Genomic DNA, 24,807 nt, shown 5'->3' with positions numbered 1-24,807 from the left:
GGAAACAGCCAGAGCATTCTCCCTGGGCAGGGCCGTGCTCAGCCCAGGACGGTGGGGTGCAGACCAGGCCTGGAGTGGTGGGCAGCCTTAAGAGTTGGAGCCCAGGGGACACCAAGCAGACAAGACCCCAGCTAGACACAGGCTTCAGGGCAGAAGGACTCAAGGCACAGATGTCAAACCAGGCTTTGATGTCCTGCAGAGCTTCCCATTCCATGTACATAACTGTCTATGTGACCATCAAACTCCCAGGGGCCAGGACAGGATGGCTGGACTCTGCAGAAGGGTCTAGAACATTCAGCCTACTCTACAGATGCCCAGCACATCCACAACATGGTCATTTAGGAAAAGCCAAACACAGTGACACACACCGGCAATCCCAGCCGTTTGGGAGGCTGAGGCAGGGGGATTCCAAGCTCAAGACCATCGTGGACAATGTAATGAAACCCTGTCTCAAACAAAATGAAAAAGACTGAGCATGTTGGTAGAGCACTTTCCTAGCACCCCTGAGGCTCTGGGTTCAATCCTCTGTAATGCCAAAAAAGAAAAAGATACAGAAAGAAGCAGAAATTAAATATACCTTCAGCCAGGCATGGTGGGATGACTGCGAACACCTGTAATCCCAGCACTCGGGAGGCTGAGGCAGGAGGATTGCTGTGAGTTCGAGGCCAACCTGGACTACAAAGTGAGCTCAAGGCCAGCCTGAACTGCACAGCAAGAGCTTGTCTCAAAAAAACAGAAAACAAACAAACAAACAAAACCTTCCAACCTCCAAAATGGCGCTACCCTGTGGTTCACATCTAGAAATTACTCAAAAAAGAAGAAAAGAAAACCCAGACCTTCCTAAAGGGGATGGACCCCAGCAAACAGTTAAAAAAGACCTCGGTGTGATCGTCACTGTCTGCTCCCCAGTGCCCAAAACCAGTGCAGACCTAGTCACTGAGATGCCCGGGTAGGGGTAACTACGGGGTAGGCACCGGGCTGCCGAGCCAAGGTGGTGATTTTGAAAACCAAGCCCAGACCGACACGCACGCAGAAAGAACCTGGCGGGGTGCACTCCAGTCCTAATTACGGCTCCTGAGTGGCAAGATTACAGGGGCTCGCCTTGTGCCTTACCCCACGCACTGCAGAGACGTTAGGGAGCGTGTTATTACACGGCCCAGATAAGCCCTGAGCTCGGCCCCGCCGCAGCCGTCAGTGCTCCTCTGGCGAGGCAGGGCTGGGCGTCCAGCCACCGTGTCTCCCAGGCTGCTCCAGACCTGCGGGCTCTGGCCAGGGCCTGCCCAAGGGAGCCACGATGCTCATGAGAAGAGAAGGAGGCACAGGCCGTGGCCCGGGAGGCTGAGGGCACAAGGACTACAAGGCCAAGTCCAGTCTGGGCAATACAATGGCTCAGCAAAACCCTGCGTCATAAAGGGCCGGGACGTGGCTCAGTGCAAAGCTGGTTCAATCCCCAGCACTGTCCCCCAAAAGGCGGGAGGGAGCCATGGGTGCAATAGACTGAGGTGGGGTACACAACCCCAACGGTCAGGGAGGGCCACAGGGCTGGGCCCGGTGAGGAGCAGAGTCCCCCTGCGCCCCAGCTCCAGGCCCCACGTTAAATCCTTTCTGTGTGAGCCTCGTGGAGCGGCTGCTGTTTTCCAGCCTAGACATGCCCGGTTCATCAGTATGGCGACATTAGTTTTTTCAAAAGTGGGGAGGCCTGGAGAGAACCCTCGAGGACGGGCTTTCCCTAGGGCAGGCTTAGGCCTGGCATGCACGGTGGCACAGCCACCCCACTGGGCACCTCCTGAGATGGGCAAAGGCCAGCAAAGGTGTGCATGGAGGGCTCTGGAGGGTGACGGTGCGGGGAGGCCACACGTGGTAGGATGTCCTGAATGTGGGGAGATGGCAGGGATACCGCCTGACCCAAGCTCAGCTCCACAGCACGGCATTAGACCAGGGCAGGGACACAGCTCCAGGCAGGAGCCAGGAATGGGATGAGGCTGCTGAGCTTGGGGGTTGCCAAGAGAGGCCCCCCCACCCCAGGCAGGTGGACAGGGAGAGGCCACACCCTCAGAGACGCAGCTGGCAGCCCCCATGGGTACACAGGCAGGCAGGAATCAGCCTGGCACCCATGGACGCATCAGCACAGCAGAGAGGGACCCTCAGGTTCCAGCTACAGGCTCCCACATGGGTTCCATGGGGCCAAGGCTCAGATGGAGCAGCAAAGGCCATGGGACTCGCAGGACCCACAGGGCTGGGCGTGCCCAGGAATCTGCATTTTACCTCAGGAGGCCTAGGCAGGTCGCCAGGAGGGGACGCAGGGCTGGGCTGCAGCCCCACCCAGAGAGGCCAAGGGCCCCTGCCCCCCTCACAAGTCCTGGCACCCCTCATCCAGGCAGGCCAGGCCAGATGGCTGCTCAGTGAGACCCACAGGCCCATGGTTCAGTAACAGCCTCCTGAACAGCGAAGAAATGAACAGAAGATGGTAAGGAAGAATCTAGGTATAAAAACGTAAAAACAGCCCAAGAAAACAGAGGTATTCACAGGCCTTAAACCCCAGCACAAGGAAGCACGACGGCACCCGACTGTAATCTTAGCACCCCGGAGGCTGAGGCAGGAGGATCACTGAGAACACATCAGGCTGGGCTCCACAGCAAGACCCTGTCTCAGAGACCCAAAAACTAAATAAGCTCCCCCCTCAGCACCCTGCAGCTACCCCCCATCCCTATGCAGCTCCCTCCACCCCCTGCAGCTTCCCCACCCCCAACCCTGCCCACCCCTGAGGCCCCGAGCCCAAGGCACAGCTGCCAAGCTCACGAGACCCCTTTTTGTTTTGTCTTGGTTTTTGTGTTCTGGAGACTGAGCCCAGGACCTTTGCACCAAGCTACATCCGCAGCACCTTTTTCTTGCTAAGTGGTCAAGTGCCCTGGCTGGGTTTGAATGTGATCCTCCCGCCTCAGCCTCCCAGTGTGCTGGGATTACAGGTGTGCTCCACTCCACCTGGCGTCCCCTTTGGATTTTTAAAGCCAGTTGTAAGAAGAAGATAGCATTGGAAGCCTGCAGCAGGGGGCACAGACGGAGGCTCACCAGTGGTGGGAAAGGACCGAGGGTGTCCTGGCACCTGGCTCCAGAGCTGTCACCCCACAGGTTCCTACACAAAGGAACAACCTCGTCCGCACAGCTGCCCCTGCCTCAGTCTCACGGGCTGCACAGAACGGAGCTGCTGGATACCAGCCTAGCCCGGGAGGGCCCCACCCCCACCCCCACCCCGCTTGGAGCTGTACCCTGTCCGAGTCTGCCAGCCAGTGAGGGACAGAAAACACCAGGAGGAAAACGGAATTCAGGCTGGGAGCACAACGGGTGTCCAGGCCAAACCGGAAACCCGGAGAGCTGTCCTGACCCGAAGGCCACCGCTTCCTGCCTACCCCAGTGTGGTCTGTCCTCCGCCAGCACTCAGAGTTTCAGCTTCTGGACCAGGCAGCGCCTGGAAGGCAGGACCACAGGCGCCGCGGAGGTGCCATGGTCCCTCAGCCGGCTCCTCAGACCTCAGTCAGGTGATCATGCGGACACCCCATAACTCAGGCCACTGGCTTCCTGTCCTGTGCACACAGACGCACCCCTGACCTCGGCAGCCATGTGCCCCAGGGACAGGAAGCCTCCCAGAACAATGCACCTTCATATTTTCCACTCTCTTTGAAGACCTGGGGAGCTTTGTGCATTAGAATTTTCCAAGCTGGAGACAGAAGGCTGAACGGGAGAGGTGACACCCACGTCTGTGTCATATGGCTTCAGGGGACAGGGAGGGAGCACGGTTGTCCCAAGACAGGCACTGCGGGTAACAGCTGTAGTCCTCAGGAGGCTGAGGCAGGAGGACCATGTGAGCCCAAGTCCAAAGCCAACCTGGGCCACTTGGCAGGACCCATCTCCAAGACAAACAAAATGAAACGAAACCAGACATGCTCGATGTGCTGGCCGCCCTCACTCTGCCCGTCCCCACCACCCCAGAGAGCCAGCAGCACTTCCCAAGTCACTCAGGAGGTGGGAAGCCTGTGGGGACTCAGCCGACAGAGCCCCGCCCCGTGTGGCACCCCAAGGTCAGAGGAGGGCCGAACAGCTGGGCCAAAGGTGTGTCTAAGGCCCAGGGAGGCCAGGGAGGCTCGGGACTCCTCTGAGGAGGACAGAGACATCGGGTGGCAGTGTCCCCCGCACTGCACCACAGCAGGTCCCTCCGTCCTCCTCTTCCCAGGGCACCAAGCTGCTTCAAGTGCCAGAAAACCCAGATAAACACAGCTGAACCTGGGAGGGTACCCAGCAACCCAGAACATGGCCTCGGCCCCAAAGGGTGGCGGGGGACGGTAGCAGCCAGGATGCTGGATGCCGGGGCAGACGCAGGCCTGGGCACCCTGCTGCCCACAGCCGCCCAATCTTCGGGGGCTTCAGGGGGAGGCTGGGCATCAGGCCAGACTCCCCAGCCTGTCTCCACTTCCTGGCTTGGCTCGGTGGCAATTGGGACACTCAGGGGCCCAGGAGTCCCATGCCACACCAGGTGTAAAGTCCCAGGCCGTGAGGAAAGGCAGGAGCCCTGACTCCGCACAGGGGCTCTGCACGCAGAGGCCCCGAGCTGGGCATCCTGGGTCTTTATTTCACTTTATGCAGACAGCGTCTCCCCAAGTCACTAAGCTGTCCGGCAGGGCTGAAACCCACAGTCCTGCCTCCCACTCCCAGAGGGCTGGCCACACAGGGTGTGACACCACACCTGATTTCCTGGGGCTTCTAGGAACCCTAACCCTAAAGCCAGCTTTAACCCTAACCACAGACACTCACCCTCGGCCGCAACACTAACCGTAACCCATTCCCCAACCCTAAAGCCAATGTTAACCCTAACCCTAAACCCAACACCAGGCCACACTCCAACCAGAGCTTATCCCTGAACCAGGCCCAAGTGTATATGAATGTGCTTGGTCCTTTTATGCCTCAGGACACGGGCTCGGGCTTCAGAAAGGTGCATGGAAGGAGGGAGCTGTCCGAGCCCAATGGAGGTCCTGGACGCCAGCATGATCAGAATGGGCGACTGGCAGCTACAGCCGCTGGCTCCTAGAACAAACCACACCTGAGGCCCGAGCCCAGAACTGCCCCCCACCTCTGCCTGGGGGCGGGACAGCTTTGTGTGCCTCTCGTGCACGCTAAGTCTCACCGTAACAAAGTACACATAAACTAGAACTCGCCACCTTATCAATCTTTAAAGGGGCATTCAGAGACACAGGTCCATCCGCGGTGCTGGGCACCATATTCCACCAGGACTTCCCCCTAGGTGCTGGGCTCCCACCCCCTGCCCCACGCCCATCCCCGAGAAATGCCACTGTCTGAGGACTCTACTCCGTGTCTCACACAGCACTTGGGTTTTCCTGACCGGCTCCTGCTCCCAGCACAATGCCCCACGGCCCACCGAAGCTGTAACCTGTGTTGACGCTTCCTCTGTTTTCAAGGCTGAGTAATACTCCCTCGTGTGGACGTGCTGTCTCTCGTTCACCCACACTTCTGCCACCGACTCTGGCGGCATCCACCTTCCGCCTACCATGAACGCAGGTGTGCCAGCCTCTCCCCCAGACCCTGCTTCGTTTCCTGGGGACTCCTCTAAAAGAGGGACTGCCCGTCACAGGAAATGGATGTTTAGTTCTCCACCGCAAGGACACAGCTCTGTCCTCACGTCCCGCACCCTCATGCCTGCCACTCCACCACCCTGACGGACCCCTCCGTGCCTCCCACTGCCACCCCCGGGTATGACTGTCCTCAGCCTCACTTCCCATGTTATGTGGGCATGTTTTTTCCGTACCACACGCTGAATTCAGGGCTTCCCACCGATAGCTGCCCTGTGTGAGCTACACCCCATCCCCCTTTATTTTGAGAGGCGTCTCACTTAGTTGCCCAGGCTGCTCTTGAACCTGTGGTTCTCTGGCCTCAGCCTCCTCAGGAGCTGGGGCTACGGCCCTGCACAACCGTACTGGTTCCGTCTGTATCTTTCAGGGGAATGTCTGCCGAGTCCCTGCCCACTTTTGCATGCGGTTGCTTCCTGCTGAGTGTTAGCTCCTCAGGCACTCTGCACACTAACGCCTTCCCACAGGCGGGATGTACAAACGTTCTGTACATGGGATCCTTTCTCAGCACCGTGGCACAAATGGGCAGGGAAAGAACCTCACCAAGTCCCAGCGTCCCCTGACCCCCACCCGGAGACCGGCAGGGGCTGGGATGAGCTGGGGTCCGAGCATCCTCCCTCTGCAGGGACCACATGAGCCAGGCTTGCTGTGGCCAGGCAGCGGCACAGGACGGCCGCAGGGCACGAGCCAGGCCTCATCTCCTGCGCAGCCTCACTCTCTCCACGGTGCCAGGGTCAGTGCTCACAGCGAGGCCACGGCCACCCGGGATCCCGCATCACCCTGAGGTGAGCGGCCACGGCTGGACCACAGCCTTGCACAGCTGCCCCCAGGCGGAACAGCACGGTAGCCACGTAACTCCACCCTGGCTACAAAAACAATGGAGCCGCTGACCCCTAGTTGCTGCCTCACTGAGTCCTTATCTGCAAATGCTAACACAGCTTGCGGTTCCACTGGAATGCACGGCTGTTAGCTCACCCTGAGCAAGCCGCTGTTAGATTAGACAGGAAAAAAGATCCTGAAGCCATCAAGAGACACAGAAGCAGGAGTGAAAACAGGGTGTTAGAAATAAAGAGAATTGAATGGACGGGCAAACGGATGGATGGACAGACAGATGGATGGATGGACAGACGGACAGGTGGATGGATGGACAGACGAATGGACAGACGGACAGGTGGATGGGTGGATGGATGGACAGACGGATAGATGGATGGACATATGGATGGATGGATTGTTGGAAGGATGGATGGACCAGATGAAAGAGGGAGGGAGGGATGGACGGGTGGATGGACAGGTGGATGAACAGATGGACAGAAAGATGGAAGGTGAAAAGACGGATGCATGGACAGAGCTGGACAGGTGAATGGACAGATGGGTGGACAGACAAAGAGACAGATGGATGGGAGAGTAGGAAGGAGCAGGAAGAAGAGCAGGCTGCTCGTGGGGGAATCCAGGCTATCATGGAGGCCCTCAAAGGGCAGGCCCACGGCTGCCACACGGTGTGGGTCCTCACCCGTGTCCGTCCCCTGCCGCCCACACAAGGGGCTTCACTGACCCTCAACACTGCCCCGCTCAGGGAGCTGCCCTGCCCGGCCCAGCGCCCCCCACAGCTCTCCCAGCAGCCCCGCTCCCGGACTCCACAGGGGTGGGGGACCACACTCCTGCCCAGGCACGAAGCTCCCTGGACCCCCAGCCTCCTCCCTTGGTACCCAGACCTCACACTGAGCTCCCATGTCTGAGTCCTGGGAATGCCCAGTCCCCAGCTGGCAGCGGGACAGTGTACTCGGCCCTCTGTGGCCAGGCCCCTGACAGCAGCCTCTCTAGAGGACAGAGACGCCCGGAAGGACAAGGAGGCTGGCACGGAGCAGACCCCCACGGACCTGCAGTGGGCCAGGTATGTGGGAGAGAGGCAGCACCAGGCAACAGTGACTGAGACACCCTGGCCCAGCACACGGGCCACATCTAGATGCAGCCTGCGTGAGGGGGGACAGTGAGAGGGAAGACAGAGTGCCACCTCCCCATTTCCTTGAGGACAGAACCACACAGATGAGGCGAGGCCGGGGCTGAGACCTGGGGTCTCAGGGCCACGCTCGCCCTGTCCATGACTGTTCCAGAGTCTGGTCAGCTTCATGCACTTCTGAAGACTTGACACAGGGCCACCCGAGGCCACCCAAGGCCACCCTCCGCTCCCCTCAACCTAACAAGGCCCCTGGAAGCCCCAGAACTGAGCTCCCCTCACACCAACCATCCAGGCCCCTGCCGGCCCCAGGTACTCTGGCCTGTGGGTTGGGCAAGAAGGTGCTGCCCCACGATCTTCTCTGCCTCAAGCTCTGTCCAGTGGCCCGAGGCCCCTGCTGGCCACCAGGGAGGCCAGAGCAGCAGAAAGAAAGGCACCTGCACGTGCAAAGAAAGAGGAGCTGGGAGAGAGGGCGAGGGCACCCCACAGCCAGCCCACACGCAGCGGGGTGCAGCACCTCCCACCATTCCAGTCAGAGCAGCGACTCGGCAGCTCCTGGTGACAGCCACATCTTGGACACCAGCCCTCCCGGCCTGCATCACGTCCTTGTACAGAGCATCTGCTAGCCCAGCTCCTCTGGGGAACTGAGGCACAGCCACACTCAGGTCCCTGAACTGGCTAGCCTTGCACCGTGTCACCTGGACCTGTGAGTACAAGGACACAAGGTGGACTTCAGGTGTGGCCAGGCTGAACTCTGCCCCTGACCCCGCTCCGTCTACATGTCAGCGGTGGGCCCTGGGTCTCCGGGATCTCCACTCCCAATGGGGGCCACTGGGGCATCATTGCCTCAAATAAAAGCCCCTGGAGCTGGGGGCTCTCCTGCCCCCCTGAAGGCAGCTGCAAAGCCCACCCTCCTACGTGACAGGCCAGCTGCTCCCACAGCCCCTGGCTGTGCCTCGCCCACCTGCATAGGGACATGGCAGGCAGCCCTGGGAGCCATGGGCCGGAGGGACTCCCCTCCTGCAGGGAAGCCCACTGCACAGGGTCCGCCCTCCAGCCCCAATGCTCTGGCTCTCATGGATGCTTGTGTCCCTGGGTACTGCCCATCACCCCTGGAAGGTTAGTACAGAGTGCAGGAGTGGCTGGGGAAACATGCTTCCCTAAGGTGAGCCCTTGCAGCAGCCTCAGTGTGCGTGTGCATGCATGTACACGTGTGTGTGCTTTATTTGCCTAAAAGAGAACCCTTGGCTTTCGCCTACAGGAAGACTTGGAGAAGACAGCGAGGTAAAGGGCTGCAGCGGGGCTTTGCCAGCGTGGGAATGCCACACCCCATAGGTGAGGTGAACACCAAGACGCCCGCAAGCTCTTCCCGGAAGCAGGAGCACCGAGCATTCAGCCCTTGAGAAAACACCTGGCCCTGGCGCTGGGCCAGCACCCCAGCATGGCGAGGGGGCTGTGGGAGCTCTGGGTGCCCTGCATGCTCAGCCAGACAGGCAGCCGCCTCCACTGCGTGCCCCCCTGACCCATTCCAGAAATAATCCACAAATATTTGCCAAGCACCAGGTCCAGCCTATGGCAGGGAGCTGAGGAGACTCTCGCCCCCATGAAGGAGTGGCCACCAACACCAGGCTGGACCGTCCTGACAGCCTAGCCCACCCACGTCCTCAGGGGACCCCCCAACCCTTCCAATGCCAACACCCCAGAAAACAACAGGAAGCCAGGATACGTGGAACTGAGAGGGTAGGCGGCTCCTTGTGCCTCTGGATCACCAGGCATTTAACCCTGGGCACTTGGATGAACCCGAGTTCAGGTTACAGGATAGCCAGAAAACACTGAGGACAGGACAACCAGAAAAACTGCCCCGAGGCCGAGACCTGCAATACCACGCCAAGCTCGGGAGTATTTTCCACACACCGAGCCACGCAAGACAAAATCTGCCTCTGTTTGAATCAAGCACTGGCGAGTGCAGGGCCCCGGGGCACAAGGGCACACCCCACTCCCTGGGCACCGCTCCCACCTCAACAGGCTTTGGCACCAGGCTTCAGGGTGGACAGGCATCTGTGTCAGCCCAAACCTGAGAGGGTTCCTGGACAGTGACCCAGGTCCTGGGTGCAGTGCTGGTGTCGCCGAGAACACAGGCCACTTTCTGGGCATGACTGGGCAGCCCCTCCCCACTGGCTCCTGCCGAGGGCTCAAGATGCTTCCCCACGGTCCACCTGCCTGCCACTCTACCTGGGCCAAGCTGGGTGCCCTGCCCCAGTGCATCCAGGTCCCCCTGTGGCCTGTGTCCCCTCCAGCCTCCAAGGCTTCTTCTTCCGCTGCCCCTGCTCCCCCACCCCAGGTCTGATGAATGAAAGAGAAGTGGTACCCCTGGCCCTCACACCCCCCAGCACTGCTCAGCTCCAGCAGGATTCTCATGGACGCTGAATTGATCCCCACCCCAGGCCCTGAGAGGTACCAGTGCCCATGCTAAGTGCCACCTGCACCTAGACAGAGAATCGCAGGGCAGGCTAGGGGGGCTTGTGCACACCGACCCACCAACTCCTTACGGCTGGGACTTGGGCCCTGGCATTGGCCCCAAACCCGCCAGGGCCTGCGCTCCTCCAACCACGCACTTCACACACCCCCGTCGGTGCCTCTCGGCCTCTCCTCCCTGGAACTCAGCTCTGTGTTTATCCGACTGTGGACCTCGGTGCACACAGTGGACACTGAGTGGGTGCACAAACCCTTGTTTCTCAAAATGTGGCCAAGCAATGACTTTCCAGAGTTCCCCAAGCCTGCACCTAACCCTTCCAGGATGGCTTAGGTCATTCTTCAAACCCAGCTTGATTCCTACCTGCTACCCCGACCCTGCTACCTGCCGGTCTGGGAGGAAACGTGACACCAGACGCAGCCTGGCACCTCTGGCACCTCTGGGCCCAGCACTTCTTCCTTGTTTGTAATCTTCTCCTTAAAAGTCACCTCGGGATCCTGTGTTTCACTAGGCAAATACTCGTTAAAACTTTATCAAGCCTAGACGACTTCACACCACCACTCCCTCCAAAGCAAACAGCAAACAGGGAAGAAAAGGTTACTCAATCTCATTATTCGCTGTGTTCTACTATTTTCTAACACGTCTGAGTGACTCACCAACCAATCATCTCTACCCTTCAAACACTGCTTTTCCCACATGCACAGGTTGGCAGCATGCATCCTAGGAGACCAGCTGACCAGCACGGCGGGGCCCTGAGCCCGAGGTAGAGCACGGGGCCAGAGTTAGAAACATCAGTGTCACCTGACTCAATCCTCACGCCTGTAATCCCAGCCATGAGAGGCTGAGGCACGAGGATCCCCAAGAGCTCAAGCCTGGGCTACCCAGTGAGGTCAAGGCCTGCAAGAACTAAAAGGTAAGACTCCGTCTCAAAAACGCCAATAAATAAATCAATAAATCAAAACGCGGTTTCTATAAATGTTCATAGTCCAAAGTCCCAGTTGCAGGATTGAAGCTGTCAGTCAGGTGTGTCACACATGACAAAACAAAAATGTCACACACCAAATGAGCACCTGGTATGGCTGGATGGCATTCGAAAGGGGCAGTTATTTGAATTTCACCACATTCAGACTTTATAATCTTTCTGAAAATGCGGGTGTTAGAGGATGCTAAGTCCCCAAGACTACCTGCTCTCAGGCTCCGCCCCTGATGCTGGCTCCACCCTGCTGCAGGCTCCGCCCCACTGCAGGCTCTGCCCCTTCTGCAGGCTCCACCCAACTGCAGGCTCCGCCTCTGCTGCAGGCTCCGCCCCACTGCAGGCTCCGCCCCGCTGCAGGCTCCGCCCCTGATGCAGGCCCCTGGTCTGCAGGCCCCCACAGAACCTAATACTAGCGCCTCCAGGGTTGTAATAATGCATCAAAGCCTTTAGGGTATGGCTGTAAATCCTGCCATGCCAATTAGGCTGCACAGAAAACAATGTTGAGTTTGAATCAACAGCTTTCCCACATTGTTCCCCAATAAAACCTAAGAGTCCACCCCCGGTTCACCCAGGGCTGAGCTCTCTGAAGGGTTGGTCTCCACCCAGGGCTCTGCTGTTCGGACCTGCAGGTCTGGCCTCGGCTGAGCATAAGAGCACAGTCACTGCTCTGAAGGCTACGCAGTATTTCCACAGGCACAGCTCACACTGAACGACCGCTTTTGCAGCTAATCCCTCCAAAGCTGCCCGTAGGTGAGGGGAGCCGGAGGTGGGTTGTTTCACGAGACCTTGAAAGTAACCGACAGCCGCCGCACCTCCACTGCCTCATCCAGAAGCTTGCAGTCACCAGACGGACAAACAGCCTGAGTGCAAGTCTAGAGAGCTGCTTCCGGTCTGCACCCGCATGGGCACTCACGTGAGGCCCGTCGGCCAAGGGCCGCTGGCAAGAAACACAGCATGGGTTCATTCGCCAGGCGACAGGAGCCCCGGGGCCCACCAACAGCCGAGGTCCAGGCCGTGGGTCTCTCCAACCAGGCCCACCCTCAGCTGCTGTCCACGCATCCAGGGGTGCATGCCAGGGCACTGCAAACACACAAACACCCCACCCCAGCACAGACTCGCTCCTGCCCACAGTGTGCCCTCAAAAATCTGAACCCTAACGCTGCCAAGTTGTTTTCACGCAGACCTAAGTTTGTACTCTGCTTCACCTAGCAAACAAAGACACGGGGAGTATGCATGCCGCCTGGGAACAATGTCCCCAATGAGCCCCCGTTCTGTGTTCTCCACACACCCACACAACCTGCCCAGTCACCTTGTGTGGCCAAAACCACACCAGGTATTGCATGACACCAAAACTGAACTTGTGCATCCCTGGTCACCGGGGGAGACACACTGAGCTCGAACCTACCCTCTGCCCAACCCCCAACGCATAAAACACCAGCTAAAACCAGTCAGAAAATAGACTTTTCCCTTTCTCTTGAGCTCCCAGGGCAAACTGGATCCTGTTAACTTACTGTTTAAATAACTCATCTAGACGTGTGCACGGCCCACAGACCTAGGCCTCCTCGGGGCATTTTGGCCTCATACACAGGGCTGCCCAGTCATGTTCAGGACGGGGGAACAGACAGCCCCTCACACAGCCACCCTGGGTGCATCTGTTGCCCACATGTCTCCCAATTCCCAGGCCCTCTGCTGTCCCCATCCCTAGCACTGCAGGTCACCCAGGCATGCAAGGGTCAACGGGGCGGGACCCTTCCCAGCCCAGTCTTTGGGGCTGAGCTGTCCACTCCTCTCCTGGTGTTGCCCAGGCCTGGGGCAGCAGGCTAGGTTCTCACACCAGTTCCACCACCAAGAAGGGCGGGCTCTGAAACGGCTCCTAAATTACAAGCCCAGTCCAACAGTGAGCAGGAGCCAGCCGACATCAAACAGGGGCCTGCTTTTCAAAGAGCTGCCTCGGAGATAGCACACAGGGGCCGACTGCTGTTATTATCTGCAGGAGACAGAAACGCCAGACTGGGGAGGGCAGGCGTATTACAGGGTGACTCAGGAACTACAAGGTAATTTCCAACGGTCCCACCCAGGAACTAATGGGCACATGCAGCGGGCAGTGACCTCTGATCCTTCCAGACAGCCGTGCGTGTGTCGAGCTGACCCAAAAGGATCACCAGGCAAACCAGACGACCCAGATAAGCCCGAAGCAGGCTGTCATTGAGCGATTCTGGATGAGACCTGAGAAGCCCTGCATGTGAACTTGAAGACGCCTGGGCCTGCTCCCTGCAAAAGTGCTGAGCCAAGCAGCGGGCCTGTGCCCCAGGGCCAGCCGGGTGGGGAGCACGCCACCCCCAGCATCCCACAGGGGCAGAGATGCCTGAGCCCTGCCCAGATGTGCCCTGGCACGCCTGCCTTGTGGGGTCCTTGGCGGGTCCCCGAGGCACTCCCGGCGACCCACAGGGAGCTACTCCTTCCCCCCCAGGCCACTCACCAGACACAGACACCTCCATGAGCGCCTCCAGCGGCCGGTTGTTGTCCAGGTCCCGGCTGAGCTGCAGCTCGCCCGTGGCCGAGTCGAGCAGCAGCAGATGCAGCTCGTTGCCCCGCAGGAAGGTGTAGTTGAGGCTGTCGGAGAGGTCGGGGTCGTGGGCTGGGATGCGGCCGATCACGCCGCTGGGGAAGCTGTTGGACTTGTTGGTGACGTAGTTGTTGAAGAGGATCTGGAAGTCCGGAAGCTCGGGTGGGTTGTCGTTCTGGTCCAGGAGATGGATGCGCACTGTGGCGCGGCTCACAAGGGGAGCCGATGTGGCCTGCACCACCAGCATATAGTCCCTGCGGACCTCAAAGTCCAGCTCGGCCAGGGCACGCAGGTCCCCGCTCAGCAGGTCCAGCTGGAAGACCTCGGGCACGTTGCCCTCCACAATCTGATACATGATCTGGGCATTGGGACCCTCATCGGGGTCGTTGGCGTGAATCTTTGCCACCACTGACCCCACCGGGCTGTTCTCCTCCACGAACAGCTCCAGCTCGTCCCTCTCGAACACAGGGGGGTTGTCATTGATGTCCAGCACGGTCACCTGGATGTCCACAGAGGCACTGAGGGCAGCCGGGATGCCCCGATCCACCGCCAGCGCCCGCAGGTTGTACACGGCCACATTCTCCCGGTCCAGCCGGCGCTGGGTGCGGATCACACCAGAAGTGGGCTCAATATAGAAGTCCCCATCGCCATCATCCCCGCCCTGGAAGGTGTACAGCAGACGACCGTTGGGGCCTGAGTCCCTGTCTGTTGCAGAGACTTGGAGGACGCTGGTGGATGGGGGAGCATCCTCGAAGACAGAGCCCTGGTAGAAATCCCGCAGAAACCGGGGCGCATTGTCGTTGGCATCCAGGATAAGAATCTCCAGGGAGGTGGTGTCCGATTTCTGAGGGATGCCGTTGTCCCGGGCCGTGATGGCCAGCGTGTAGGCAGCCTGATCCTCATAGTCCAGCTCCGTCATGGTGTAGATGGTGCCAGTATCAGGGTCAATGCGGAACTGGGGTACAGGGTCCTCCAGCACGTAAGTTATCCGGGCATTCTCGCCTGTGTCCTCATCGGTGGCACTGATGGTGGCAATGGGGGTGCCCACGGGCCGGTCCTCGCTGACGCTGACCGTGTAGTGAGAGCTCTGGAAGACCGGCCGGTGGGTGTTGGCATCGGTGACATTGATGAAGACCTGCACGGTGTGTGAGCGTGTGCCGTCCGACGCGGTCACGGCCAGCACGTACTGCCGCTCCTGCTTGTAGTCCAGGGGCAGTGCCAGGGTGATCAGGCCCCCGCCGCTCTGGCTGCTGAGTGCAAAGCGGTTCCGGGTGTTGCCGCCGGTGAGCTGGTAGGTGATCACGCTGTTGGCGTCCCGGTCTCGGGCCCGCAGCGTCAGCACGCTGCTCCCCACGGCCGCGTCCTCGTTGAGACGGAGCTCATACAGTGGCTGGGTGAACACTGGGTCATTGTCGTTCACGTCCAGCACCGTGATGGACACACTGGCCGAGGAGCTCATGGGCGGCGAGCCATGGTCCACCGCCTCCACGCCAAAGCTGTAGTGCTCCACCGCCTCTCGGTCCAGCTCCGCACACACCGTGATCCAGCCCGAGCTGTTATGGATCTGGAAGGGGAAGTCCGGTGTGGAGTCGGGGTCCTCGGGCCCAGCACTGCCAACCCCCACGGCAGCCGAGCCCGTGTCGACCAGGCGGTAGCTCAGACGGGCATTCTCCCCCGAGTCCGCGTCCACGGCCTGGATGTGCAGCACCGAGTGGCCCAGTGGCACGTTCTCCAGCACCGTGGCCTGGAAGGGGCTGCTCACGAAGATGGGGGCATTGTCGTTCACATCCAACACCTGCACGGAGACCAGGCCGGAGGAGTTGATGAGGGGCGGCCGGCCACCGTCCTGCGCCTTGATGCGCAGGGTGTACTCCCGGATGGCCTCGAAGTCCAGCGGGTTGATCACGTCCAGGCTCCCGCTGAGCGAGTGTAGGTAGAACTGCCCCTTCAGGTTCCCGCTGACGATGCTGTAGTGGATGGCCGCGTTCTGACCCTGGTCGCGGTCTGTAGCTTGCACGCGGAGCACGGGTGTGTTGACGGCCAGGTCCTCGGGCACCTGAACCACGTAGCGCTTCTCGCTGAATTGAGGGTAATTGTCGTTCTCGTCCTCCACCAGGATGTGCACGGTGGCCGTAGCGCTGAGCGGGCCCGGGTTGCGGCCCTGGTCGTTGGCCTCCACCAGCAGCTGGTACTCGGCCTGCTCCTCCCGGTCCACCACTGCCCGCGTGCGCACCACGCCTGAGCGCGCGTCAATCTCAAAGACGCCCCCGGAGCCCTCCAGCAGGCGGTAGCGCATGTTGGCATTGGAGGGCGCGTCGCCGTCGGTGGCGCGGATGGTCAGCACCTCATAGCCCACCTCGAGGTTCTCACGCACGCGCTCGCGGTACTCCGACTGCTCGAAAACCGGGCTGTGATCGTTGGTGTCGCTGACAGTGACAGTGAGGTAGGTGGCGGCCGAGCGCCGCGGGGAACCGTGGTCCACGGCGCTGACCTTGAGCACGTGCGTGTCCTTGGTCTCGCGGTCCAGCTCGCGGGCCGTGCTCACTGTGCCCGTCGCCCCGTCGATGAGGAAGTAGCCATTGGAGCGTTCGTCGAATAGCGCCTCCATCTGGTAGCTCAGGCGCCCGGCCTCCCCCTCATCTGGGTCATGCGCGACCAGTTCAATGACCGTGGTGCCCGCCGGCTGGTTCTCTGGCACCGATACCTGGTAGCTGGGCAACGGGAACTGGGGGTTGGTGCTGCCACCCGCGCCCCGCCTGGCCCGCCGTGATACCCTGGATCGAGCCCGGAGCAAAATCGGTGGCAGCGTCCCTGAGGGTGGATCCAGCTGCAGTTCTCCGGGCACCGAGTCTGGCGAGCGCCGCACGGCGCACCGCAGGCGCAGGCGGACAGGGCCTCCGGGCGGCGGGCAGCGGCGAGCGGGGTCCAAGGCGAGGGGCGCGAGAGCCGAGTGCACCGAGGAGGCGGCGCCTTGGGTAGCCGGGGAGCGGGACGCGCCGCCAATCCCAGGCCCCAATCGGCGTCGCTGCCGGGCACCCAGTCTAGGATGCGGGCTCATCGCCGTCGGGGCGCCCCAGTTCGCCAGGAGGACTCGCACTGGCAGTGGGGGCGACAACGGGCACCACCCCAGGCGCGCGCAACCCCGGGGCCCCGAGCCCGGCCCGCGCCTCCGGCCTGTCCGCCGCCCGACGTGGCTCACGTCCAGCAGCTCCCGCGGTGCCTGGGGCGTGCGCGCGACGTCCCACGCGTGGGTCCAGCCGGGCCCCGGGACGACGGCGCCGGCCCCGCCGGGCTCGCGCAGCTCCCGGGCGGTTGCGCACGGCCCCAGCGCGGGCAGGGCGGCGGCCGCGGCCAGGAGCACCAGCGCGGGCAGCACGGGCGGCGGCGACGGCGCCATGGCCCGCAGCCCGAGCCGGGCGCCCGCGCACAATCCATGCACCCGGCGCGCTCTCGCATCCACCCGGCGCGGTGGCCGGGGGGTGGCTCCCGCGCGCCCGGGCCCGGACCCTCTGGTCGGCCCGTGCCCAGCCTCCCCGGGAGCCCTGGCGGGTACCCCGGGACCCGGGAGCCCGGCTTCGCCCGCAGCTTCCACTTCGAGAGCACTTTGCGAAAGTTGGCGAAGTTGGTTTCAAGATGGCTCCTCCGCGCTTCCCGGGAGGGCGCCGCGCATCCACCTGCGGCGCGGCGGCTCCAGGTGGCTCTGGCGCGCGCGGGTCGTGGGAAGCGGGGCGGGCGGCGATCCCCGGGCGGCCGATCCCTCCTCCCGCAGCGCCGACGCGCATTCCCGGCGTTCGGCAGTGCCCAGGCGGTGCGCTTGGCCCGCGTCCCTGCTCGCTCTCCCCGCCCCCGGCCCCGCCCCACCCGGCCCCGCCGCTTATTGTTCAGCGGGGGGAGCAGGCCCGGAGGTGCGCGCCCTGAGGATCTCCATGGAGACGCGGGGGGCGCGGCCGGGCGGGGCTGGGGACCGGGCCCACCCCCGCGGCCTCCCCACCGGGCTCCCCGGGGGGCGGGGCCAAGGGACCGGAGCGGAAAGGCGGGGCTGAGCCCCTGGCAGCAACGACCAGGGGGTGGCGGCTAGGCTTGTTGGGGCTCCTGGCACGGTTCAAAACTTAATACTCCTACCCACCCTGGCTGATCCGCAGACTCCCGGCTGGGCACCCGAGGCTGGAAACAGGGACAGCGGTGGCCAGGGCCCGGTTAAGAGCCTGCGGAGGCTAGGAAAACACACAATTAGAGCCAAGGGCCAGCGCGCAGCTAACTAGAGTTGCGCACACGTTTTAAACGAAAAAAACAACCCTGGGTTGACATTTGGGATTTGGAGAGGAGGACTCAGGTGAGCTGTACCCCGAGCCTAGCTCGGCCTGGGCATTCCTGGCCATCTGGCATCTGGTCCCCAGGCTCCAACTACTACCTAAGCCAGACACTGAAGGTGCGTGAGAGCCGGGGAGGTGGTCGGTCAGAGGCAGAAGACCCCCAGGCATAGGAGGGCAGAACTGTGAGAGAGCAGGCCGGGGGTGTTAGACCTGGAGAGCCCTGAGACCCACCTCCTCTCCCTCCTGCAGGGAAGGGGCAGCCTTAGAGCTGAGGGGCACCCCACCTGCTGCCCGGGGAGCACAGCTAGGGGAAGCTATAGCACTTCCCTGTCCCCCAGGGGCGGGCTTTGCCACAAACCCTCCTGTGGGCTTTGGAACTGTGCCACCTCGGAGCAGGCCTCCAACCGCAGGGGTTGGGCAGATGATCCTCCAGCCTGGAATCGGGTGGGGGGACAGCTAGTCACCCCCACAACAGGCTTTCCAGCCAGCCCCAGTTCCAGGCTGGGGGCAGGTGTGGTCACACAGGGCAGTTTTGGGAGCGGAGGATTTCCAGCTCTTTATGTGAGGTGTACAGATGTCGCACATGCCCAACCAGTTCTTCCCAGAGCCGCTGAAAATGACATCTTTTCTTCCCGTGGGCAACCATTTGAAGCTGTCCACCCACCAGGCACAGTTGCTCTGGGGCCCCGAGATTCTGGGAGCTCCTCAGGCAATCCTTTTGGGAACTGTGTGAGGGAGGGAGCGGAGAAAACCCCATCCCTGATGGGACCTGCCCGTGAGGCCCAGCCTCCCTGGATTGGATTGGGACCTCACAGAGAGACCCTCAGGGTAGCAGTTCAGTTTGGAGAAGGCAGTGTGGACACCTAAGCCCAGAGGCGCACCGTCTCCCCTAGGCAGAAGGAGGGGACCCAGGAGGGGAGCTGCAGAACCCCTGAAGTGCATATTTTGCAACAGGGCTGTAAATAGGGTGGGTTGGGTTTAAATAAACAAAATTGAGTATTCACATGGTTCGAGTGTGGGTGTGCCTTCATGGAACCGGACACCTGCTGGCTGCACAGGGACTGCAGGGGCCAGGCCAGGACCTCAATGGTGGATGTCACTGGTGGGGGCCTGGGAAGGACCACGGGACAAGGGGCGCCTGTGCACAGCCAGGGCACAGGCCAGCTCAAGCCTATCAACATTCTTGTGGGTTTAGGGGCACACAGCCCACAAACGGACAGGTGCAGAGAAGACCAGAGAATTTAGGAAGGGCTGGGCGTAGGGGTGTCCACTTCTGCAAACAAAGGTCACTGCGTGAAGGTGCTGGCTTCATGGGTGCACGCTGAGTCCCCCACCTCTCCGTGCCCTCTCCCAAGCACGCACACCCAGGCCACAGTGCTGTGGGGTGAGCAGAAGAATTAGAAGACGGGTTACCACTTGTGATGCAGCCACATCTATAGGACGGGACAAAAATGTGGCTCACGGCAGAGCAGCTGTCTGCATGCACGGGGCTCTGGGTTTAACACCCAGCGGGGAAAACTAAACGTAACACTCAAAAGTGGTGGGTGCTTTGGAGCCCCAAGTTCCACCTCTTCCACCATCCGCAGGACCTCTGCCGACCTCCAGCCCCTCCGTTGGTAGTAACAGCGGTCCTGGGCTCCTGGCCTTGGTCAGGGGTCACTGGAAAACTGAATGTGGACGTTGGCACAGGCCTGGCTGGAATGTGACCACCTCCCAGGCTGGCTTCAGCCATTAGCTGTGCTGCTGCCCAGTACCCGGCTGGCCGGAGCCTGTCACCCGCTGCAGTGGGCAGGTTCTAAGTGGCTCTGCCATGTGTTCCTGTTCGAGCAGCGGTCTGTGGCTTTCCTCCAATCTCCGTGGGCCCGTGCCGAGTGCCGATGCAGTGCCCACGGGGCACCCACAGGACTGGAGCTGAGGGCAAAGGATGGACCTGGGCTCCTAGGGGAGAGGTGGCCTGCGGGGTGGCCTCATTCTGCACTGCTGGGGACCACAGCCCGGCCCCTCTACCTTCCCTTCCCTGCAGGCCACCATCTCTGGGCACCAGGCCGGGCCCTGCAGTGACTGCAGGCCGATCCTAGGGTGGGATGGGAGCCTCCAGGTCACTCCTGCCCCCTCAGCCACTGGCCCAGTGAGGCCCGCCACCTACAGACGTTGGTGTCACTCTCAGGGGTGCGCGGATGTTTCTGTTTCTCACGCACCCCTAGGCATTTCACGGGAACTCGAGTATCTTTAAAAATAGAAGGAAAAAAAAGCCCAAAGTTATAGATTTCTAGCGTTGATTGTGTGCTCAAAATGCGTCTTGCCAGGGGCCCTAAGCCGAGCCCACACGGATTCTGGAATCTGCTCTTAGAACATTCCTGGGCTGGGGCTCGCTCCATGCGGACCCCACCAAACCACCCCAGCAGAGCCAGTACGGGCCGCTCCGGCCTGTTCCCTTCTTTCTTCAAAATTTAGGGGAACAGGGCCGGGCCCCCAGTCCCCCTGAGTCCCCCACATCTGTTTTGGTGGGGTTCGACTCATGGAAAATAGTACCTGGAACCTCGTATTAATTAGGGGTTAACGGGCAGGGGATGAAGAGAATCTAGATCCTCAGTACATGCCGCTCCGGCCCCAGCGCTGCCTTCCCTGGGAGACCCGGACAATACTGGGGACCAAAAAGGAAAAATGTTTTCCCGTTCAAAAGGTGCCAGAACCCGTCCAAGAGCAAACTGCGCTGTCTGCCTCTGCCCTGGGTGTGGCCGCCCAGGGCCCCTGAAATGCCAGCCCCAGGCACAGGTCTCGGGCCCAAGAGCCAGCCAGTGCCCCTGAGGATGGGGAGGGGGCACAAGGTGTCCCGCGCCCCTGCATGCACCCAGTACCCAGCACCCAGCACCCGGGCCTGAGCAGCAAGCAGTCTGAGCCCATCCACCCGGCCCAGCTCGGGGCAGCACTGGCCCCTAGTGGCCGAGCACGATCTCTGCCCGGATCTAAGCCTCTTGCAAATGCCACGAAACCCCTCAGCCCTTACCCACGTGGCTTGCTGCTCTCCTGAGCCCCTCAGCTTGGCCGGATGATGGGGTGGGGTCTCCTGGTCTCAGTCACCAGCCCCGGGATGGGGAACGAAGGCTGTGCCTTTGGGCGATGGCTGGGGACACAGGAACACCCGCCTGATGTCCTGTCCTGCGGCCGGTAGGGAGGCGCTGAGGTCTTGCTGGATCATTTTTCCCCTTTAACCGCCTCCTTCCCACTCATGCTTCCCAGAACCGTGAAAGAGTGTGGCTTCTTCTTCCCTTGTACAGTCATGAAGTCGAACCACCAACCCCATCTCATTCCAGAGCATTTCACCACCCAAAAGGAAACTCAGGGCCATCCCCAGGACCCCCACCCCATCCTCCGGTACCCAGATCCATGTTCTGTCCCCAGAGTTTCAGGTCCAGGAGGCATTGGCGTCAGGATTCACTGAAGTTCCTCATATCCTCCATCTTCAGGGCTGAGTGATGTTCCATGGTGTGGCGGCATCACAGTCCCTTCCACGGCTGTCAGGGGTGGATTTGGTGGATTTTGCTTTTCTAACTGTCAGCACTGTCTTCCTTTGTTTTGAGTGGGGAAAAGAGGGCAAGGCACCATTTTCTCTGCAAAATTGCTCATGAAATTTTTTCATCTTTCGTTTCATATTTTGACCCAGGAACCACAACCACCCTGTAATCAGGGGCTCGCAGGGGACTTTCCTGTGGACTTTCCTCAGTCCTTGCCAGGCACAGGGAGGGCCATGAAAGCCAGCTGCGCCGCAGTGGGCTGGCAGGAAGTGGGGGAGCCAGGGGTGTCTTCCTTCCCCTCCCCTCGGACACCACGGTCGTCCGCAGACCTCATGGCCACAGGACTGTGGGGGTCGCTCTGCAGCCCTGGCCGAGCCCCCCTGGCTCGTGTCCCCCCTGGAGTGTGCAGCCCCCTTGCCAAACCCCCACCGTGATGCCCAGATTCCTCCTCTCTACATCAGCACAAGTCCCCCTCCTGCCTCATCCCTCAGTGCCAGGAGAACAGGAGTGGCACTCTGTCCTCAGGGGAAGGCATAGTGTCAGATGGGGGATGAGGAGCCCCAGAGGTGAGGACAGAGCAGGGACTGTGGGGTGGTGACCTAAAGAGGCCTTCATCAGGCCATGCAGGGTGAGAACAGAGGGGTGCACAGTGCAGGCAGTGCTCGTGCAAAGGTCCTGGGGCAGGAGTGTGTGAGTGGACAGGCCATGCAGGTTCACATGGACCATGACCAGGACGAGTCCTTCCTGTGTGTCTGACCAAAGGCATTGGCTGCTGACAGAAGAGTGTTGTTTGAGGGTCTCTGTGTCCAGCCTGGCACTCCAGTGGCTGGAAGTGGGTGGGGAGGGCACCGAAGACCACACTCAGGCAGCCTTGCGGGAACAGATGGGGCTGCGGACAGAGAAGCAGTCACATATGTACTGGGTTCGTTGCAAGCCAACAGGACCTGCCCTTGGAGTGAAAATAGCAGTGAGTGATCTATCCAGGCCCCCCCACACCGTGCCTGGACCTGCTGCCAGGGCGCCTGTGACCCAGGCAGGGGGCACTGCTCCCTTCCCCCACCCGAGCTGTCAGCTGCCAGTGGTGCTGTGGGGAAGCCTTGCTCCCTCTGCAGAATGCCGAGAGCATCAGATCAAAGCCGAGTTGGGATGCATGGAGGGAGCGAGGCGGCACCCGGCAGGGGCGGAGGAGGCTGGGACGGACGGCGCTGAGGTCTCCCCAGGGTGCTCTGGCCTGCCACTTTCGATGCCCGATCCTCCAGCAGGCACCCCTGAGGCCAGCTCCCCGCTGCTGATTTCTCTTGCTCAACTACAAGAACCTTTCTGGGGTGCCAGGGGGACAGGCAGGTCTTTGCAGTGATACCCAGAGGTCCGGGGAGACCCAGGCGGGGTAAGGTGGCACCTACATCTAATTACGCCTTCTTTAAAACTAAGAATTTAAAAAGAACTCCAGCACTGGGATGGCAAAGCTTGGCACCGGGTCCTGGTGCCTCGGCCTCCCATGTCCGGGAGACAAAGCAGATGTGAGGTGTGGTCAGTGAGGAGCCAGTCCCCACGGCAGTCCTGCTCGTCTCTCTGTGTCTACAGCTGTGCTGCTGTGGCTGCCTCAGGAGGACCTTTCGTGGTCATCCTGACTGTGGGGACGAGCCGGAAGTCGCACTGTGCCAGATCTGGCAAGTAAGGTGGGTGAGGGCATGGCGTGGTGTTTTTGTGGCCTTGCCTGTCTGTCGGATGGCCCTGGGCAGCAGTGTCCACGGTGGTTTCCGTGCTGGTGTCCACTGAGGGATGGAAAGTCGCTTCCCACTCCTGCTCCAGCGCTCACGCCCAGAGCCCTGCACCGGGTGACATGTCAGAGAAAGAGCACAGGCCTCCTGGCTCTGGTTGCCCAGAGGGCGGGGACACTGGCACAGAGGATAGAGTCAGGGGCAAGACATGGCACCAAGTACAGGGAGGCCAGGCTACCCCTGTGCTCAGCCCAGGCCTGGGACAGGAGCTGCTCCACGTAGGGTGCCCACGATCTAGGAAGCACAAGGCCTTTGTCTCTCTGGCAGCGGATGGGGAAGGAGACCCGGGTGCTGCCCTGCAAGAGGTGCCAAGGGGCTCCTGGCTGTGGGTCTCCCCAGGAAGAAGGGTGACGGAGGGGTCTCTGTCTTGTGGGGCGAGCTGAGACTGCTGGGGAGGTGGCCTGAGGCCCCCTGGAGTATGCAGGCTGCACCCCAGCAGGAGGGAGCTCCAGGCTCTGCACCTCATGGGCAGCGGGAGGGGGTCCCCAAGGGCGGAGGCTGTGTCTTGCCCGCTGGAATGTGCTGGGCGTGCAGGGATCTGCTGCTCCTGCGGAAGCTCAGCGCTGCCCGGATCAAAGAGAGGAAGACAGACAGGGACGCTCAAAATAAAAAATAGGCGCTGCCACCACCATTCTCCAGTGCAGCAGGGCACGTGCTGGGTGCCACAGAGCCGGGACCCTCTGCGCGCAGGCTGACACTGCGGCCCACTGCCACTTGCTTTTCGGGACCAGGGGGGCTCCTGGCAGAGTCTTCGGGCCTCTGCTGCACTGGTGACGGGTTTCTCTGACTAACTCCGGGCACGTGCCTTCCTTGTGCCTAAAATCTATGCACTCATTTACCAGGCGCCTCACACTGGGACCTGGCTCTCACCTTCAGCCTCTCCTCTGCAGAGTGTCCCCTGGGCCTCGGTCCCTGTCCCCATCATCAGAGGAGGGCATGCTGGACAGAGGGCCCTGGGCAGCTGTCAGAGCCCAGCAGTGGGCTCAGGCAAGTCCCTAGTCCTCTCGGAGCCTCAGTCTCCTCCTCTGTGAAATGGGGTGCACCCATCCCAGAGTCTAGGGAGACCAGTCCCATATGCATCATAGCTCAGCACCACAGTTGCCATTCACCCAGGTCAGAAGACCACAGGGGGTCTCAATGCTGGGTGCTGAAGTCACCCCACTTCCACTGTGAGGCTCCCAGGACATGTTTCTTCTCCTTTGCCAGGATCCTGAGGTCACTGTGTTCCTTGGCCCATGACCATCACCATCTCCTGTCACCTCATCCCTCACGCCTGGAGGGATGCCTCCTGCCAGTGACACTGGGCACCACCACGCGCAGTCCAGGGTCATCTCTGCCCTTGAGGTCAGCTGGGAGCAGCCTCAGCTGTGACTGAGCGAGTGATTTGCCTGCCCTGAGCACGGGCTGGGGAGAGCAGGGCGTGGGCATCACAGAGGGCCTGGCTGCAGCAGACTAACCCGGGTCCGTCCACACTGCAGATCAGGGTGTCTGCACCAGGCTACACTGTCAGCAGGGTCACCCCAGCCGGCTTGTCGTAGGCGACAAGCGGTCTGCTATTGCTGCGGAGGGTCATGGGTGCCATGAAGGCGGTGG

The 24,807-nt window shown here is 61.1% G+C and overlaps 1 protein-coding gene across 2 annotated transcripts in view; it reads right to left on the bottom strand.

Moving 5' to 3' along the window:
• Positions 1–17,025, bottom strand: part of Celsr1 (cadherin EGF LAG seven-pass G-type receptor 1) — a 97,040-nt gene extending 80,015 nt beyond the window's left edge. For both annotated transcript variants that reach the window (XM_013158622.2, XM_013158627.2), the window contains exon 1: positions 13,519–17,025. In XM_013158622.2, coding sequence (XP_013014076.2) covers positions 13,519–17,002 — 3,484 coding nt within the window. In that variant the 5' untranslated portion in view covers positions 17,003–17,025. The remainder of the gene's footprint in view (positions 1–13,518) is intronic.
• Between the last annotated feature and the right edge of the window lie 7,782 nt (positions 17,026–24,807).

This window comes from Cavia porcellus, unplaced genomic scaffold (genome assembly GCF_034190915.1).
Source record: "Cavia porcellus strain 051 isolate PalLab524CR breed Dunkin Hartley unplaced genomic scaffold, mCavPor4.1 scaffold_40, whole genome shotgun sequence".
NCBI lineage: Eukaryota > Metazoa > Chordata > Mammalia > Rodentia > Caviidae > Cavia > Cavia porcellus.
The sequence above is the reverse complement of the archived record's forward strand: the minus strand, read 5'-3'. Positions and strand labels throughout refer to the sequence as shown.